The sequence below is a fragment of the Lagopus leucura genome, unplaced genomic scaffold (genome assembly GCF_019238085.1).
Source record: "Lagopus leucura isolate 7727_CA_CO unplaced genomic scaffold, USGS_WTPT01 Super-Scaffold_100159, whole genome shotgun sequence".
Taxonomy (NCBI): Eukaryota; Metazoa; Chordata; class Aves; order Galliformes; family Phasianidae; genus Lagopus; species Lagopus leucura.
Genome location: NW_024962335.1, coordinates 31,759,023 through 31,777,915, shown reverse-complemented (window position 1 = coordinate 31,777,915; position 18,893 = coordinate 31,759,023). Strand labels below are relative to the sequence as shown.

At 43.9% G+C, this 18,893-nt stretch overlaps 1 protein-coding gene across 3 annotated transcripts in view; it reads right to left on the bottom strand.

Annotated features, from left to right (window-relative positions):
- Positions 1-1,702: 1,702 nt before the first annotated feature.
- The window catches only part of PRR5 (proline rich 5), an 84,028-nt gene continuing 66,837 nt past the window's right edge, over positions 1,703-18,893 (bottom strand). For all 3 annotated transcript variants that reach the window (XM_042889839.1, XM_042889840.1, XM_042889841.1), the window contains 2 exons: positions 5,545-5,683; positions 1,703-2,876 (listed from right to left, as the gene is read on the bottom strand). In XM_042889839.1, the coding sequence (XP_042745773.1) occupies positions 2,329-2,876; positions 5,545-5,683 (687 nt within the window). In that variant the 3' untranslated portion in view covers positions 1,703-2,328. The remainder of the gene's footprint in view (positions 2,877-5,544; positions 5,684-18,893) is intronic.

Here is an 18,893-nt window from a genome sequence, read left to right as displayed (position 1 = left end):
GAATGGGGACCTAAACTACTTGGAAGAATGTACAAGAAGCAGCTTGATGTTGATAACAACAAAGAAACGTGCATCCAAAGGGGAAAAAAAGAAAAAGTGCTCAGAGCTCACAGTATGATAGGGGGAATGGCTTAAAAATGAAAAGGGCTGGGCTTGGGTTAGACATTAGGAAGAAATATTTTACTCGGGGGTGATGAGGCACTGGAACAAGCTGCCCATGCCTGGAGGCATTCAAGGCCAGGTTGGCTGGAGCCCTGGGCAGCCTGACCTAGTGGCTGGCAGCCCTGTGCATGGCAGGGGGATTGGAAGTAGATGATCTCTAACATCCCCTCCAACGTAAGCCATTCTATAATTCTCCTTTGTGCTATTACGTAGGTATTATCGCGTAAAGGAACAGAGCCAATGCCATTGTAAGCTTGTCAGCGAGCACTGCTGTTGAGGAGGAAAACCAAACAAAGCATTGAGATAGACAGAGGATTGATCATAAGTAAGAATTAATTAGCATGTATAGACCTAATTCAGAGGTGCGGATCCACTAAAAGGATATGATGGCAACAAATACAGAGAATGATGTAGAGTCTGTTTGCCTACAGAAGATCCTTCTGGTGCTGGAGCTTTGACCCTAAAAGGTCCCCGTTAACTGTAAGAATCAGAAGTGTAAAAGTTCAGTTCAAACTGCAGTGTTACCGTGACAAAATACTCGCCAGTGCTGGGCACATGCACATGGGAGCTTGTAGCAATTCAGGAGGATGAAAGGAAAGGGAACATGAAACTAGATGATCATTGTGGTCCTTTTCAACGCTGGCCATTCTATGATTCTATGAATCTATGAATCTATGATTCTATGAGTGATCTGATGATCTGTGGCTTTCAGCTGTACATCCAGAGGCACTGGAGCTGCTCTTGCTGCAGGTATATTCTGCTGCAGCTATGGTTCTGCTAGTTGATTTTGGCAAGGTACGCCCACATGGACTCTGCTCCATGTAGGATGGACCCACAGGCAAAGCAGCATGCCTTGATCTTGGAAGTGTGCTCAGGTCTAAGTACGCCTGGAAGCTGGTGCCAAAACTCAAATGACTCTGTGCTCTGGGCACTTACTCCAAGGAGTGGAGCCTCAGCCTGCCTGGATCTCAATTATCACATTCCCCACAAGGATTGCTCCTCAGCCATAAGATTTGAGACTACTGGGACATGGAAGAGATTGCTCATCTCTGCATCAAATAAGTATGATATCATTTAAGAGTCCTCGAGTTTCTGAGCTAAGAACCAGGTTCTGTTTCATCACTCGCAGGCCCATCTCTGCTGGGCAGCTGTGGAGGTACCGACTACCTCCCAGCTCCAGAAGAGACACCTGCAATGGAATGACCTGCAGTAGCGCAGCATTTACTGTGAAGCCATCTGGTCAAGAATCTGTCAGGCACCAGGATTTCTTCTTCACGTTGGTATCACGTGTACCAATCCACTGTAAAACTCCCTTTACGACATACTTTACGTACTCGGATTTACAGCAGATGCATTATGGAATTACTTTAAGAGTATGAACAGATAATGGAGATGCCCATCGAGAGGCCTGTTTTTATTTACTTAGTAAGAACAATTAAGTTGAACCCTGCTGGAAACTCTCCCTGCAATGGATGCTCCAGGAGGCAGCAATGCGAATTTCTTCAAAGTGCCATGTCTTAACATGGTCTTAAGAGCCAGTTTCAAGACAACCCTCTCACAGACACAAAGCACCAGCCATGAAGCAGAATACAAGACATCAGGCATTGCATGACACCAGGTAGCACGTTTCCATTTATTTGCCTTTCTTCAAGAACCCTTAGCTCACCCTTGGGCAAAGGAGTGCATACAAGATGTACAAGAAAAGATTAAAAGAGACTTCCTTATCGTTGTGTTCTGTGGTATGAAGGACCACAGCCTCTGTTTTTCTCTGTAAAAGGATAATTTTCTGTGCTCCAGCTGACATGTCACCGTCCAGAGAACAACCTGCCCTTCTACAGGAGTCTCTTGAGTCATTTACCAGGCGGCATGACTGAATCGACACTGCCAGTTGGAACAAGTGCGTTTTACCAGATACCTGCTTGTTTGTGAATCCCTAAGTTCAGAAAGACAGAAATCAGAATGCAAAGGATGGGGACTGGGAGAAGTCATCGGGGTTGCTCCCCCCAGGCAGCTGATTCCTGCCTGTTGTAAACTGCTGTGTTTTTATACCTCAACACAGCTGAGGTTGTGCCCTAGACACATGTAGGTTTTGCCCACGGTCTGACTCAACACATTAGTAGCTTTCTTGTATAATATTAAAACCCAAGGCTCGGGTCCTGCTGTCCTTCACAAGACGCTCTGTCTGTTCACGTCCACATTGTACGCTGATGATTTGGAACAGCCTCGGCCAAAATCAATGAAAATGCCTTCAGAATCAGAGTCAATGGACTCTAAAATCTGGTCCACCATGTTCTCGGGGCTAGAAGAAGGAACAGGAATCAAGGAAGGGTCCCTGTCCAGCTCAAAAGACCTACGTGGGTCGTCCATTGAGTGGAAGTGTCCTTTCTGTTGCTCCACTGCGCTGAGCTTGCCAGAGCACTGCGCTGACACAGCACTGGACCGCTCCTGGTCGGACAGCAAGTTCTTTGTGGCCGTCATGGAGCTCTTAGAACCGTTGTCCATGATGGTGGTGAGGTTGGAGTAGCCCTGGAGCTCCAGGCAGGAAGTCATTTCTGAAACAGAGTGTCTTCGGACGCTTGTCCCGTTGGCAGCCATACCCTCTGTTTCATACTCAGCTACTGGTGTCAGCAGCGGATTATTGTAGCTTTTCGATCGCACCACAGGGTTCTTGGCGAGGATGTCACCTGACTTGGAACGCCTGAAGAACCGCTTCTCTGTAAGCAAAGAAAGATCCACAATGACATCTGTGAAGTCTCCTGTTTCTGTGGTACTCGTAATTATGAGTGTTCAAAAGAAAAGTCAAGGCCCACATACTAAGAAGCTTTTCTGGTGCGACGGGAACTTCTTAACAATAATATATTTGGCTGGTTTTATAGCTCCATAGGATTCAGATTCCTAGCTTTCTTCATCATACCAAATGCCTCAAATCTAATTAAAAAATAGTTGAAATTCCCTTACGGTCATTCAATTTCAACTGCTAGAGTAAAACAGTACATATTGCAGAAGGCTTGATGTACACTCGCATATATTTTCTTCAAGCTGTGCCAGAAAGCCAAATTCTGTTCTTGTTCTGCCTATTAAGATCATCACTAATTTCAAGTCTTTGAAAGCTGACTTTGAAGATCGGTGGCACCGATTTCTATTTAACTTCACCTCCTTTTGCGCTTTCAGAACCTCATCTCTTCAATCCAAACCAAAAGGGCACTGCAGAGGCAGTGCAATCAACCCACATCAGAAATCAGGGAACCAGACACCCACCCTGGGAAAAATCTCATCTCTTCATATTTGGAGCATAAAGGATGAAGATACACAGTTTCACTAAATTATTTTGGAAAAAACTTTGATTCAAGGCATTGTTTGGAGACCACACCACGAGAGAACACCAACAGCCTTTGCAAAAGGTCACTGGAAGGCAGTGCCCGCAGCACCTTACTGGGAAACAGAGCTGCACTCAGCCCGGCAGAAGTTTTCAGGACGCCACTGTTAACCCAGTGCGTGCTTTGCAAAGAATGAACGGCAGGTGGCAGCAAGTGAGCACGGAGATCCTCCACCGGTGCTTCAGGGCAGGAGTGATCTCTGCAGCTAGATGAAATCATCATCATGCAAATGTTTGGCCTATTTCATTGCTCTGCCTCACTTGTGCACAAAATAAAGATAAAAACGTGGTGTATCGATTGGGTCACACTTCTGAAGCTTTCTCCCTGCCACTCACACTTCCCATCCTCATGAAAAGGGCACGGCTGGAGGAGGGAACTGGGATATAGTCTGGATGTCAACTACAGGCACTGAAAATAATAATAAAAAAAAGTGCTTGAAGTTAGGATGCTTAGAATATGCTCAGCTCCAAGCTTTGCAATTTCCATTAACAATGCCTTTCTCTTCGACAATTACACTTTCGTGCTTACCTGTATACAAAAGCCAATCACACAAATTAAAGAAGTTTCTGTAATTAAGACCGCAATTTACAATATCACATATTTGTTTCTTCAGTGCATACTGCAGCACAAGCATTTTTCCACTCAGCTTCCAGAGGAAGATCAGCAACCAGACAAAATGGACTGTACAGAATCCACGCAATTTAACTTATTTACTCCTCGATTTTCTCTATTCAAGTAGGCCATCACAATACTTACATAAAAGTATTTGGGCTGTACCACACTTCCTCAATGCCTTACAATGTAAGTAACACTGTAACACCCCCTTTGCAATTTCAACAGATACATCACTCAGAGGGATTTTCCAAAGACTTTCCTCTTGGCCTAATCTTGCCTTCGCATAACAGAGCACACGGAACCCTAGACAGTAAGTTGGAAGGGACTCTGCCATCAGGCAGGACATTTTCAACCACCCTGGTTTTTATAGGTGCAATGCATAAATAGCACCTCTAGCAGTGAACATTCAACAGCCTACGCCAACAATTTACTCCAGCACATAACCAATGCAATGTTAGAGACCTTCCCTCCTGTGTAATCTGAGTTTCTCTTGGTATGTGTGCTAATCTTATCTTCCACTCCGCAGAAACCTTTTACATATTTGAAAGCTTGTCATTTAGTCTTTTTTAAGACAAATTCTCACTTTTTCCTGCCTTAAATAACCTTGTAAAATCTTTGCACACTAGTGAACACACAATACTCAGCAATCTCAAAATTGCTTCTTACGTCTTCCTCTCTCTGTCCATAAGGCATCCTGTGTCAAAACTCATTCCCTCAGAGTGAATGGAAAAGCAGAACACATTCCAGATTCAAAGCACTAACGCAGTGAGTGCTGGTTCCATCTTCTGCCACTGCCAAATCATCGTGACTTTGCATTTTGCACGACCTCAGAAAAATAGCGTGGTCATACTGCTCAGTCTCATAGAACCATAGAATCACCAAGGTTGGAAAAGACCTCCAAGATCATGCTGTCCCACTGTCCACCTACCACCAGCACTGCCCACTAAACTATGTTCCCTGGTACCACATCTATACTTTCTTGAACCTGCAGGGTCGGTGATTCATCCCTGGTCTGCCCACTCCAGCACCTGGCCACTCTTTTGGAGAAGCAGTATTTCCTGACGTCCAGCCTGAATCTCCCCTGGCGAACCTTGATGCCATTCCCTCTAATCCTATCGCTCTTACCTTGGAAAAGAAGCCAACCTACCCGTGCCACAACTTTCAGGTAGCTGTAGGGGGAAGAATGGTCTCCCAAGACTCCTCTTCCCCAGACGGAAAAATCCCAGCTCCCTCAGCCACTCCTCAGAAGACTTGTGCTTCACTTCCCTCACCAGCTTCATTGCCCTTCTCTGGACTCTGCCTCCTCACGTGCAGGCCAAAAAGTCCTGTGTGGACTAAGCTTTTGGGATGCTCTCTGAGCTGTGTCAAATCAAGCTGCAGTGATACTCACCCAGGATACAGGAAGAGTGTGTGAAGGGTCCGTCACTGGAATACAGACCATAGGTGCCCAAATAAGGTGAAACCACTTTCTGGATCAGGGATTCCAGTTTCAAATAATCTTCAGTCACACCTTTTGACTCGTGAACCCCCTGAAAGAGAAACACCAACATGATGAGTGCTGTCTCCTCCAACCACAAACCTTCCTTGCTCACCACAGCAAGCAGAGAGGCAGCAAGCACGTTCAGTAAATTACACAGCAAATGCAAACTGTAAGGTGATGCTATTCTTCTACTGCTGCTTCATCTGACTGTAAAGTCAAGAGACCATGTAGCACTGCACAGATGCTCAGAAGGAGGCAGCAGCTATTTTGAGGAGTTGACAATGCAGGCTTTTAGAAGCGGCCTGGGTGGTACGAGGGCACTCTGGGATGATGGAGGATGAGGTCTGTGAAGATCGGTTAGACCAGCCCCAGAGTTCCTGTCATTTGCAATCCTCTGCTGACTTCCTGAATGAAAGATGAGCACAAACTACCAAACACTACACCTGCAGCTGGTACCACACGGTGGCACTGCCATGTAAGTAATGCAACAGGGTCAAGGAAAAGATGAAACCGACTCTCAAAAGTATTTCTTCCACGGTATTGTAAAAAAAAAAAACAAACAACAAAACCCACACCTATAGTGAAGGGGTTTATATCTCCTTCTTCCCTCCTTCCTTTTACTTGCCAGGGCAAGAGAGGCAAAAATCCATAAATCCAGGCAAAATTCACATTAAAAGTAGCAACTGCAACAATCCCCTAAAGACAAAACCCATTGCCCTTAGATCTTAACTCTGCAATTCCACTCACAAACGGGCTTATAAGGCTAAGCTCTGTACATCTGCACTCTCGCTTCCACTTAGCGTGTCCGCTCCTGTGCAGAGCACAGCTCTATTTACTCAAGTGTAGGATGCCTCATCCTACCTAAAGTGTACTCACCTATGTTGTACACGTGACTAATTTTGTTCAGATCCTAAATGTCATACCCAACAGAAATCTTCTTGAATTTACTTGGATTCCAGAATATTATCAAATAAACAAGAAACAACACGTTGGGATAAAAGCCTCCAGAGAGCCAGATGCAGAACAAATGGGAAAAACTGCAACACCTCCTTCAGCACATGACAGGATCCTGATGTTCTGGATGTATTAGCTGCTCAGAATGACTCACCACACAGTATCCACAAATGTGCATCAGCCTGCAATGTGTTTATGAATGTTTGCTTCACCCCTTGGCTGCTGGACATCCTGAATGCCAGCTGGCACTCACTGACCAAAATTTATGAATGAAAAACAAATAAAATCCAGCAGAGGGTACATAGAATCTCCTTTCCAATTCACTGGGCTTTTGATAATGAGTAACAATCTTTGGTGATGTGCTATGTCCTGTAAACTTACAGAGATTCACAAATACAAATATGACTACAAGCACATATGCTGTGAAACTGAAAGCTTGCAAACACCAAAAAAGCCTGCAGAATAAACTCATAACTACCTAATCAATTAAAGCTAGACAAAAATAACACGGGAATAATTCAGAATGCTTAGTGAAGATGCATGTATTATTTCTAAGTTACTGAGGTCTGCACCACAGAAAAGGTTTCAAACAGGAGGAGGATGGCTACTTTTTTTGATACTGAGATCTGTTCCATCTCCTGTCTTGGTGGGATTTACTCAAGATCTTTCCAGTCCTCATAAAGGTAACTGCCGTACACCTTAGTATTCATGACCCCATCTCATTCACAACCTGCTGACAAAGATCAAAACAGTAGGCCACCCACTTCAGGTACCTGCTTCAGTTACCTCAGGAACCAGTGTCCAAAATGTGAAACATAAAATTGGTAGCAAAGACAAGTGTTATTTAACATTGTCCGTAGCCAGAATTTGAGGCCTTACGCACTTTTCTGCCACTTAGGTATTTTTGGTGAAAGAGGGCAGCTAAAACACCAGCTGTGGAGAATGAAACCCAGTAATTTGCTAGTACCACGCTGCCCACAACACAACCCTGAACACTGGCAGAACTGATATACTGTGTGAGTGATAAAAGCAACCTTGCTCAGTGGCATCTTAATGCTGCCAGATTTCCTATCAGTTTCACACGCCTGAATTTTTGGTTTCCATGGTAGCTATTCATAGAATCATAGAATGGCCTGGGTTGAAAAGGACCACAATCATCATCCGGCTTCAACCCTCCTGCTATGTGCAGAGTCGCCAACCATTAGACCAGGACAGCCTTCCTGAAGGCAGCTCCCCCAAACCATAGTTCAGAAGCAGTCTGCAGCTTCAATGAGAAAACACACAGTGGAATTTCACACCACAAACTGAGCTTATAAGGAACATGTTAAAATGGTGTTTCTCTCATATTTCTTTCGCTATGTTACTGAGAGATAAACTTATTCCCCCAGACCTCCGTTTAACTTCTGGTGGAGGTTTTAGAATGGAGCAAAGTATGTTTATAAATGCTTCACATATCTACACATTAATATATCTATACAGATATCTATATATACATATATAAATGCCTATACATCTATCTACATAGATATCTACCTCTACAGGAAAATTTGTAAATACCATTATAGGTTCTCTGCCAAATGTATAGGCATTTGTGCTGATAAGGACAAAATCAGCTTTAAATTAAAGCCAGCTTGTGACTGTGATCCATTTCACAATAGTTTCTAAGATGGCAGGACTTCCAAGTCGCCAATAAGCATTTTCCTGTTATGCTGGAAACTCACGGTTCTTCTTATAGGTACTGCTTCATGTCTTAGTAGACTGACATGCCACTAAGTAGCAATAAAGCAGCAGTCAGATCTAGCAGGATGGCTGCTTAGCTTTCAGGAAACTGTATCATAATTTGGAGAAAAAAAATGAGAACTTGGAACATTATCAGTAAAACAGAGGCTCTAGCCTTATCTTTAATGCAGTATTTGCTCTGCAGTCATGCAAAAACTTACTTTAGAAGATAACTCTGCCCTTTCATGAACTCAATTTCATTTTAGCAGTAGAGTTTCATGCTTCTCCGAAAGCACTAGATGTATCTATTACCTCATTACCTGTGGAAGGATTGCAGTGTACCATTTTGACAAGTCTGCCCTACTCCCAAGGCATGGATAATGAGGACTGGAGTCTTGAATGTGTGCAAACCATCACAAACGGTAAAGTTTGCACTCAGCATCCAGGAGACATGTATTTCTGCATATAATACTGTATCCAAATCCCTGACTTCATGAACCTATAATTAAGACATCTAGAAACAGAGAATGGCATACAGCAGTTTGAAAGCATTAAAGGGACCTTATGCACTCCTATTTTTGATATATAAAAATATACCATAAGTACTCCCTGAAGGGCCATATTCACAGAAGACCACTGGTTACTGGTAGCTCTTTTAGGAAGTTCCTGCTCTCTCTGCTGGAGCTTGCCCCATCCATGAGCCTGCAGTTACCAGCAGTGACTATGTCATCCCAGTGGGGATAGAGGCGCTGAGCTACTCAGGTTTGCATTGCTGCCAGTGCAGCAAGCTAACCACAACTCCCACTGTCTTTTTAAAGGACACAAGGACTTCATATGAAAGCACAGGGGAACAAATAGGTGATAAACTTGCCTTGGCACTGCTAATAAATGATCGGAAGAATGATGTGGGGTTTAGTAAACTAATATAGTAAACTCAGCCTCCTTTTTAAGTACACAGGACTGCTTGAAGCATAAAAGAGATCCTAAAGTGGGCCCAAGTCCAGGCATGCATTTAAGGGCTTGAAGAGCCTCTTCAAACTTGCCTATGGTTAGCGTTTATGGATTTGACCTCAAGCAAACTGTAAAACAAGGACAGATTGCTCTGGAGGTTTTTTAACAAACACACATATTAACACAAAATATTATTAATCCATTATAAATGTTTTACCTAAGTGTAGGTTATAAAACTTGCAAAGATGTCAGAAAAATATTCTCTGCTTGTCACAATTTTTCTGACAAAAAAGAACAAAATGAAAGAAAGACAGAAATCAAATGTCCCTCCTTTTTTTTTTTTTTTTTTTTTTTTAATTTCTGTCAATGAAATAACAACGCAATTCTTTATTTCTATATCCTATGACACCCATTCCAACATCTTGCATTTTTTCTTTGCAGGCAGCCAGCAGTGACAATGGCACAAGGCAGATCAACCCTCTGCTGAATTCTCTGAGAGGATGCGAGCGTGCCTGCAGCCTCTGCCCCTGTATCCTGGGTCAGCCCCCCTGATGATCCTTCTCTTTCTTTTTGTTCGTCACAGCAACTCAGATCCTTTCATTTTTTTTGTAATAATGACCACTAAAATACACCCTGATAGAACCAGCACTTCCAAACGAGCGCTGCTGATAGGTTGGTAGGTCTCATTAGAGAGCCTGGCTAAACAAGAGCACAGTTTTAGGCTTCCCATATTCCTGTAAGTAGATGCAGGACTTCTTATGGAAAAGAGCTGGTTTGTGAAACCTGACATGCTTCAGAAAGGGAACTGCTTTTGTGTTTTTTGTTTCTCACTTCTAGCCTCAACAACTGGATGCAAAGCTGCATGTCTCCTTTTCACAGATATTAAGGTTCAAAGTGATGCCAAAATCTGTACTGTTTATTGGCAGAAAGTAGTAACAAATCTCTACTGTTGATAAGAAGACTGATAACAACATACAGCCCCTTAGGACCAGACGCCACAGAGCACACTGGGGAATTTCTGCACTGCTGCTCCATGAATTGTAGCCTGCTCACACATCCTTGCTAGCACAGGATTAAGCAGAACAAAGATGAAATTTTCCTCTCAAGCACTTCTACTGGGCAGAGCAACCACAAGAAAAAATATGATCTATTTATCACTTCATCCAACTTTCTTGAAATCTTAGGGGTTGGTGGGTTATGTTGGCTCAGAAATACTTATCCTAAAAATCCTGCAGTGCATCATCCTCTTGATGACAGGCAAGGTACCAGATCAGAGAACTGAACACATAAATTAAAATAATTGGAGACAAAAAATGCTACAGCAAAAGCTGTCATGTCCTCTTGCTTATCTGGCACACCTGAAAAGAATGTCTCGTGCATGCCAAGAGGGTAGGAACAAAGCTACCTGCTGGCTACTCTTTGCCTCCAGATTCTCCTGGATGTTTTCTGTTGATGCTTAGCTCATGTCATTCTTCTTTGGTATCTTAGCTGGATTTCTACACAGCCATCACTCCCTCATACCCAGCTCCTCTCAATTCAACCCTTACCTTCATCCCATAGCCCCCACTCTCTCCTAATACCTCACATTCATCCTTAGCTCCTTTTTCAAACCCTGCACGAGCTCCCCACCATCTGCTGGGCTTCTCTGCAGAGCCCTCTGTACTCATCTTGACTGCAGGCTGCTTCAGTACTGGACTACTGCAACTTGGCCCATGTAACTCCTCACTCATCTGTGTGTGAAAATATGCACAAACAACCATTAACACCAAACCACTTCTAAGTAACCAACAGAAACTGAAGAGTTTTGCTCAGAACTTACGAAAGGCGACAGGTCCTTTACAGTTTCCAGTTCTGACTAACAATTTCCACCACTAGAAACACCTAGAAATGGAGGTCTCAGTCAGTTGCTTTTCATTTCTCTCTTTAGCACAGAGTATTATAGGTCCATTTACCTAATAAATTATACAAGAAAATATATCTCCAGTGTCTAAGTGTACTCTAACAATTAGACATAATGCTGACCTAATGGGCTGACTACCTCAGCCCAGCATGCAAATGTAGATATGCTCAAGTGTACACTGGTCGTTGATTACATGATTATAGCACTCTGAAGTTCAGCTTTAATGTTTCAGCTGATCAGCATGTTTACATGAATAAACAGTGGTGTGGGAGATTGCCTTGTAATTAAACTGCTAGGCAGCAGCACTACCACAGGGGACACCGAGCAGGAACAGCCACAAGCCAGATCCTAGCTTACTGACTTCTGGACTTGAGAAACAAAAAAGCAAAAACCAGACTTCTGGGTTACATAATCATAGCAATCATTATTCTTGGTGTTTTGATGACCCACAGGAGTGAAGTCCCTGGGGCAGGAAGCTGTAGCAAGAGTTGTATGTGGCTCAGTTTATGGTTAGAAAACATTCCCTGAGAGTTAGGCTGCTGGGGCATCCCCAGCCTGGATCTGCTGGGGCATCCTTATCCACTAGTCCCTACCAACAAAAAACAATCCTGCCCTTGTCCTGCATGAAATGAAACAGGCAGCAGGAGGTGCTCACAGGGTCAGGCCCAAATACAAAATGAGGTCCTGGCCTCATAAACCGCCCTGTCTCAACCACACAGGAAAATGGCTAAGAAACATAGCTCTTTTCTGCTAAAGCCTAGCAGATTCTTTGAAAGAAAGAAAAATGCATTAAGAAATGCATTTCTCTCTTTCACTGGTGAAAGACCAGATCAGTATGACTGACACACATGCAAGGCAATAATCTGACAAACACTGGGTAGTAATAGTCGGCCAGATACTCCCAGGGAAAACTGCAATTAAAAGTCACAAGTCATACCACAAGACAGACACAGAACAATGTCTACAGTGAAAACATGCGTTACTCAGCCAGTCCTGCTTGTGGAGAAGTGAGTGAACAGACTACAGCATACACCCTGGTGACCACATGACAGCAAGATCTGCCTTTTATTTCAGTCAGTGAAGTAGCAGGAGCCTTGCTTCTAAGAGATGAGTGAAAAAGCACCCTCACAGGCCATAACTGCTTCTCACCATGCTTTCATGGAGCCATGGAGCCTTCTCAAATTTGAAGCAACACAGCAGCAACCTTGACTCAGGGCAGGCACAAAATCACTGCAAGTGGGGTGTGGGGACTGTGGGCCACTGGACTGTCCTACTGTGCACAGCTGCTCTTACTGCAAAGTGGAGCACCATGAGCCTCGCAGCTCCTCCATCAGCTAACTTGCACAACACTCTACTGAAAAACTCACTGACCTTGATCTTACAACTGCCTGGGGCTCCCATCAGAATCAGGATGCCTTAAGCTGTATACACTGTGACCTCGATTCCCACCTTGTGCCCAGAGAGTCACCCCCACAGAAAGGATTCCCTTGTACTACACAAATGGAATCGTATTCATGGAACAGCATATGCCTTCACTGACACATAGAATAAAGGCAAATTTGTGAGTAAACTCCTGCAATATCACATGTGATAACTGATTCTTCTCAGCTTTCCCCATCTTGACAATCGAGGGCAATGCAGTACATAGAATTCAATGCTCAGTGTCAGACCAAAAGTTCATTGACTTCAACGTTTTGTCACTAACAGTGACAGCGTGTGAAGTGCATGGAAGAACAAAAAAAGGAAATAGTGTGTACATGAAGGGCTTTCTTGTAGGAAATACTGATGCTTCTAGAAAGCAGTGATGTAAAAACCCAGCGTATGGTAATTTGCAGAAGACCGTAAGAAAAAAGAATACGTGCTAGAAACTATTTAACCACTGAAATGGAGATGGTCAATAATTGATAAGACTAGTTTCTAAAAATAAAGGAAAAAACAGATTAACTAGTGAATCCTCTGAACAGGGGTGAGAATGGCTTTCTTCAGCACTTTTGCAAAACGCTTTTCTTGTGTAGCTGCATCCTTCCTCTTGCATGAGTGCAATGCTGAACTCTTCTGCTGTCCTACAAAAGAAGATTGGGCTATTGGCAACAATTATTCAGCCCAAATCTGAATATTAGTCACAGTTAGTGAAGGTATGCTGGGTGACATCAGCTGGCGGACTGACTAAACCACCAAGGGGGGCAAACTGACGTCAGATATGAGATAGAAAGAGTGATAACTTTTCTATGTTGATTAAATCCTAACATTTTCCCATCAGTACAGAGGCTCAGTATTTCTGGAGGACTTTACACTTGAGAGCTCCCAGAAAGAACTGAATCAAACTCTGTGAGCTCACTTAGAGGGACTATGTGATCAGTACGCGCCCTTTGAAAAGTCTTCTAGATAAAAGGAACACCCTGAATCAAACTAACTAGGTGCAGAGACAGGTTGAGAACTGACAGTTTAAACAACCAGGTCCTGTCTCTAGCCCACTCATCTGCATTTTCCAGCCTGGACCAAAAATTCCAATTACTTCCTCCTGGGTTCCCCCAATGATTTATGCCACTTGCATGCCAAGCAGACAAATTAAACATTTTTAGCCCTTAGGAAACAGACTCAAAAAAGGATCAAAACTGCTTCAAGCAGAGACTACATTCTGCTTTGAATCTGCGTTGCCAATGCTGAACCTGATCCACCTGAATTATCCATGCCCCTTTCCAAGGGAGTTTCACTGCAGCAGCCCAAACGCTGCTGTCCTGGGAAAAACAGACAGCCCATTTCTGCAGACAAGAACAAGTTTAAAAAAAAACCTGCTTCCCCTCTCTGATACAGCCCTCACCCCTGGGGAGGAGGCCAATAACTCATATCTAATGCAGGATAATTTGTTTTCAGCAGTATGTTTTCACAACTAGGCATACCTGGTGCCTGGAGGGAATGTGAAAAATTGGTCTTGTACATCAAACATTCAGAATCAGAACAGTCCCCAGTATGTTCATGGTTTCATACTGTTTTACAACTACTAAAGGCCAAGCTCTACGTATGACATGTCCATTTCTAAACAGCAGTAGATTTTTCACATGTTGGAATGATGCAGCCACACAAGTGATGGTTGTATGCCTACGATCCCCTGGCAGTACCGCCTCAAGTCATTTCTTTCTCACGTTGCCCTATCTTAAGTCACTACTACACTGGTAAATCCTCGAATATTTCAAGGGTTAAACACATCTGGTCTTATCTCTGCCTCTTGCTTTTCTCATAGCAACAGTGCTCGCAGAGGGAGAGGCAGAACAGCTTGCCAATGCGGCATTGACAGAAGTCAGCACTTCAGATCCCTCTGACTGCCTCAGAAATAAAGATCTTGTCATATTCACTTTAATCTCCAGCAAGTGCCAAGTTCTGTCACTGTCAGCGTGAGAAGCAGTGCTGTCTCTCTCTTCCTTTCAGTGGTGGCACTCAGACACAGACAAAAGATAATGGAGACAAAACAGCAGACATGGTTTGTGTTAGGCAACTCAGAGTTTTTCCAATGGTTCATCTGTACAAAGACAGCAATGGCATTTTTCTTTCCAGAAAGGATCAAACACTGAGAAGAGGCCAGTCTTCCTCTGACCCACAGAAATATAATACACTACTTTTCTTGAAAATGCTATATGAGATTGCAAAAAAAAAAACACAACAAACAAAGCAGAAGATGAAGACTGAAGATAAGTAAGTGATACAAAATGATTAGAAGTAAGGAAGTTACTTTGAGGCTTTGGTTAGCATCCTGCAGAAGCTGAGAGGCCAGTCTGCTAAAAAAGATTCAGCAAAAATAATGCTATGCATTTTGACTTTCTTAGTTTTAGGGCCGGAGGTTGCCTGATTACCAGCTAAGTGTCTCCTCTGGGCACTGATAAAAACTGCAATCATTCCAGTCAAATAAGCTAATTAATGTGACTTTGACAACACATCAAATGAATCTATGCATAAGTGAGTGTCTCTGAAGAGCTATTTATGGAATAAACTTGAGCTGGAGCTAGTTTGTCTGCATTTCCAGATGCTGTGGCACTGCCACATTAGACTCAGAGGCAAACACAGGCGTGCACATAAGAGCAAGTGCAGCCCCACACAAAGATCACTCTGTGCGTCACCAAATAATGAGATGTGACATTTAATGGCCAAGGGAGTGAAACCTCTAATTTCTCTCAGGTTCCCTCCTGAAGTTCTCTCTGATCTGTACACATTAAGCTCATCTCACCTTGCTGGGAAATTGACAACTTTTAACTCTGAGCATTCAAGCCTTTTACAGAGTCTTGTCTCCGAGTTTCTTCTCACTAAATATTTATTATAAGAAAATCCATCATGCATTTATTTTCAGGTGGGGACTTGAACAGAAAAAAAAAAGGATGGTAGAGCCCTCCCTCAGTGCATCCGGCCTCGTCTGAAAAGACATTGAAGAAATGCTTTTGAAGCTCTGCAAACACTAACTTGACTGCTGTTACCTACCTGTGAGGATTTCCGATGCTTTCACAGCCACTCTCCTCTCTTAAATCATTAATAAGTATTCATCCCTCAGCATCCTCCCTGCCACTTCAACCTCTGCAGGGGACTCAAGAAAGGAATTAATGGAAAACATGTCAGCTGTGCCTTCTGAAGGGTTTTTTTTTCCATTTTTGCTATTTCTGATGGTGACAATTTCCATGCCCACCAACTCATCCCCGTGAACCAGGAGGCAGCATCTTCCAGAAGCCCTATCCTAAGCAGTCAGGCAGGCTGCCCATCCTTCCTTCATCCTAGCTACCTGTCACACTAACGACATCACACTGTGGCACATCAGTGACACAGCAGCTCTCGCAACAACTGCGATAGATTAACATGGAGGAAAAAAACGTGTGGTTGACGTCAATTGAACCTCTGATGTACCTCTTGAAGATACAACCCTGCTACTTAAACGAAAGCCATTTGTCTTCAAAGCAGTCTGATGCTGGAAGTTAATCTGCATAACAGCTCACAGCTGCCTGCTGGAACAATCCTTCAACTTGCTGCTGTTTTAAATGTTAGCAGTTCTGAAAAATACATAATCATATTATACAACTTTTCAGACCACACTGCTGCTCAGTTTCTTCTCTGGAAAACAGGGGCTTTAGTCAAGCTGCATTAGTTTCTTGCTGCCTAAATACCCAGCCTTGTGTGATTCAGACACTATGAGAAATAGTGGAAATACCCTTTCTTCAAAGCCTTTGTTCTTTGTAGCTGAACAGTGAAACCACAAGAAAGGCTCATGAGTGATACAGGAGGAATGAGAGATTTATCTTCATTCTTGGAACTCAAAAGGCGACCTACAGCCTACAGAGGACAAAGACCTCACTGCCCTCTCTAAAGGACATCTGGATCACTATGGACAACAAGAAATTATTTGCCATAGATCAGTACTAGTAAGTTTGACTCCTTGTTTTGTTACGCTATCCATCTGCCCATCCATATATTTCCCTGTCTCCTATCAGGTTGCAAAATCTTTATTGCAGAGAGCATATTTCTATTGTGTTTATTCAGTGTCCTTCACAGGAAGGCTCCATCTATCCATATTGGCAAGAAGCTTGGAGATGCACCTTAGCAGAAGAAGCTGACAGCTCTTAGATTCACAAGAAACAGAAAGTAAACTGGTGTTATGTGAGAGCTACTCCAAGTGCAACAGCTGTGTTTTGCAGAATATCTTCTTGACAGACTTCAGCCAGGCTAAGCTATGACTCTTTTGCCAGTATCTTCTCAATTCCAGTGTGCTTGCATTTTCCAAAATTGCACTTGGATTAGCAAACACTAAAAAGCAGCACTGCTGGAGGGAAAGACGGGCAAGGCAGCCCCCCCCCTCACTCCACCATGCCTCTTCTCACTGTAGTTCCCATACTGTTTCCGACAAAAGGTCAAGTCTCAGCAAAACTGCACTGCAAAGGCCAGTCAGCTCACTCAGCCACAGCAAGGCTGCTAGGTATCAGGGCCACTCCACAGTGACCCACTGCCTGACCCCAGGCAGGACCATCCCACCCTGCACCCCTGGAAGATTTGCAGCAAGGAGTAGGCAGCTCACTGGCAACAACAGATGGCTGGCAACAGAGAGATTTCAATCAAAGAGCATAATCCAAAGCCTGCACAGGCACATGATTAACTGTTTGCCTTTTAATTGCTTGTAATTACTGGGTAGTGGCAAGTTAATGAATTTCACAGTACGCATATCACTGTGCCATGCAGTTGTTACTTGTGCAGCCACAACAGAGCTCAGGGTAAGGCTGCGAAACTCCTGACGGAAGACATTTCACACTCCGCACTTGTCATGAGAGAGAGGACGACTCCAAGATACTCAGCCACTCCTCCACCTACTGTAGATTGAGATGGACAGCCCTTTATTTTAGAATACACCACAAAGCAATTACCTCCTGTGCAAGCCTTCACACCACCAGCCTGCAACATACTCTCCCATGGACTTCTGGCTCTAGTTGCCACAGAAGGGGCAACAGTAGGCCCAGGGATAGGCTTGGGTAGCATTTCAGAGCAGAAGCTTCCATATCTTTCACCACTCTTTGCTTTTCCAAAGCATCTTCCAGGGAGATGTCAGAGGCGAGGAAAATCTGTGCAATTTGTTTTAAGCACCCTGCCGGTTTAAATGGAAAATTATAGCTTCCCATAACAATAAAATCCTATAGCATAGTTGAAGAAACAGGCAAACAACAAAACTCCAGGAGAAATCATTCCTGAAGGAAAGCAAGCAGCTGTCAGAACTGCTTCCAAACAGTTCACACAGGAAATTATTTTTTTCACTCTTTAATTACATATGTGGGACTTCTCCACCACACTGCCATTTGCACTGATGTAGGCAAACTGCTCCCACACTGCCATCAGGGAAAAGCCATCTCTCGAACTGGGAGTGCTGGCCATGCTGTCTGCCCCCAAACCACCTGGCTGCCCATTTCACTGTGCCTGAATTTCATAGAATCATATGAATCATAGAATGGCCTGGGTTGAAAAGGACAACAGTCACCATCTAGCTTCAACCCTGCTGCTATGTGCAGGGCCGCCAACCCACCAGACCAGCTTGCACAGAGCCACATCCAGCCTGGCCTTGAATATCTCCAGGGATGGGGCATCCACAACTTCCTACTGCCTTCCTTTAACTTGCTGCTACCTCTGGGAGGACAGCATTTTGGACATTATCAAGAGATGTTCATCGGTGACAACGACCTAATATGTCTTGCTGTTGTGTCCTGGCACACAGCAACAGGCTGCTCCAGGGGCCTGGTCCAGTTTAACATCATGACTGAAGATGGGAGAGGAAAACTGAGGCCAGAGAAAAAGCTTCCTGCAAGGATGAGCTTCCAGCAGCCCTCTCTGTGAGCAGTGCCAGCTGAATCAAAACAAATGCTGCTCACAGATGCCTTGCCCAAAGCATCAATTGGCCTTGCGACCTGCCTGAAAACACCATGTGCATGGAGATCCCGCTGTCCTCCTTCCCCTAGCACTAAGTGTCACCACTGCTGGCAGGTGCCACGCAAGGTCTGGTGGCACTGGGCTCACAAGTCAATGCCTGTGAGGGGTGGGAAGTGACTGATGCTTCTGGGAACCAGCTGCTGTGATTCCCCGGTGGTTTGTCTACCTGGAGGCACTCAGGAAAATGAAGCAATATTCACTATGAACCTCTTAGATAAATTGTGCGCTGGCCTCTGAAGTAGAATTAAAGTGTCATTCATCTATCTTGCCACTCTTCCTAGTCCTTTAATTCTCA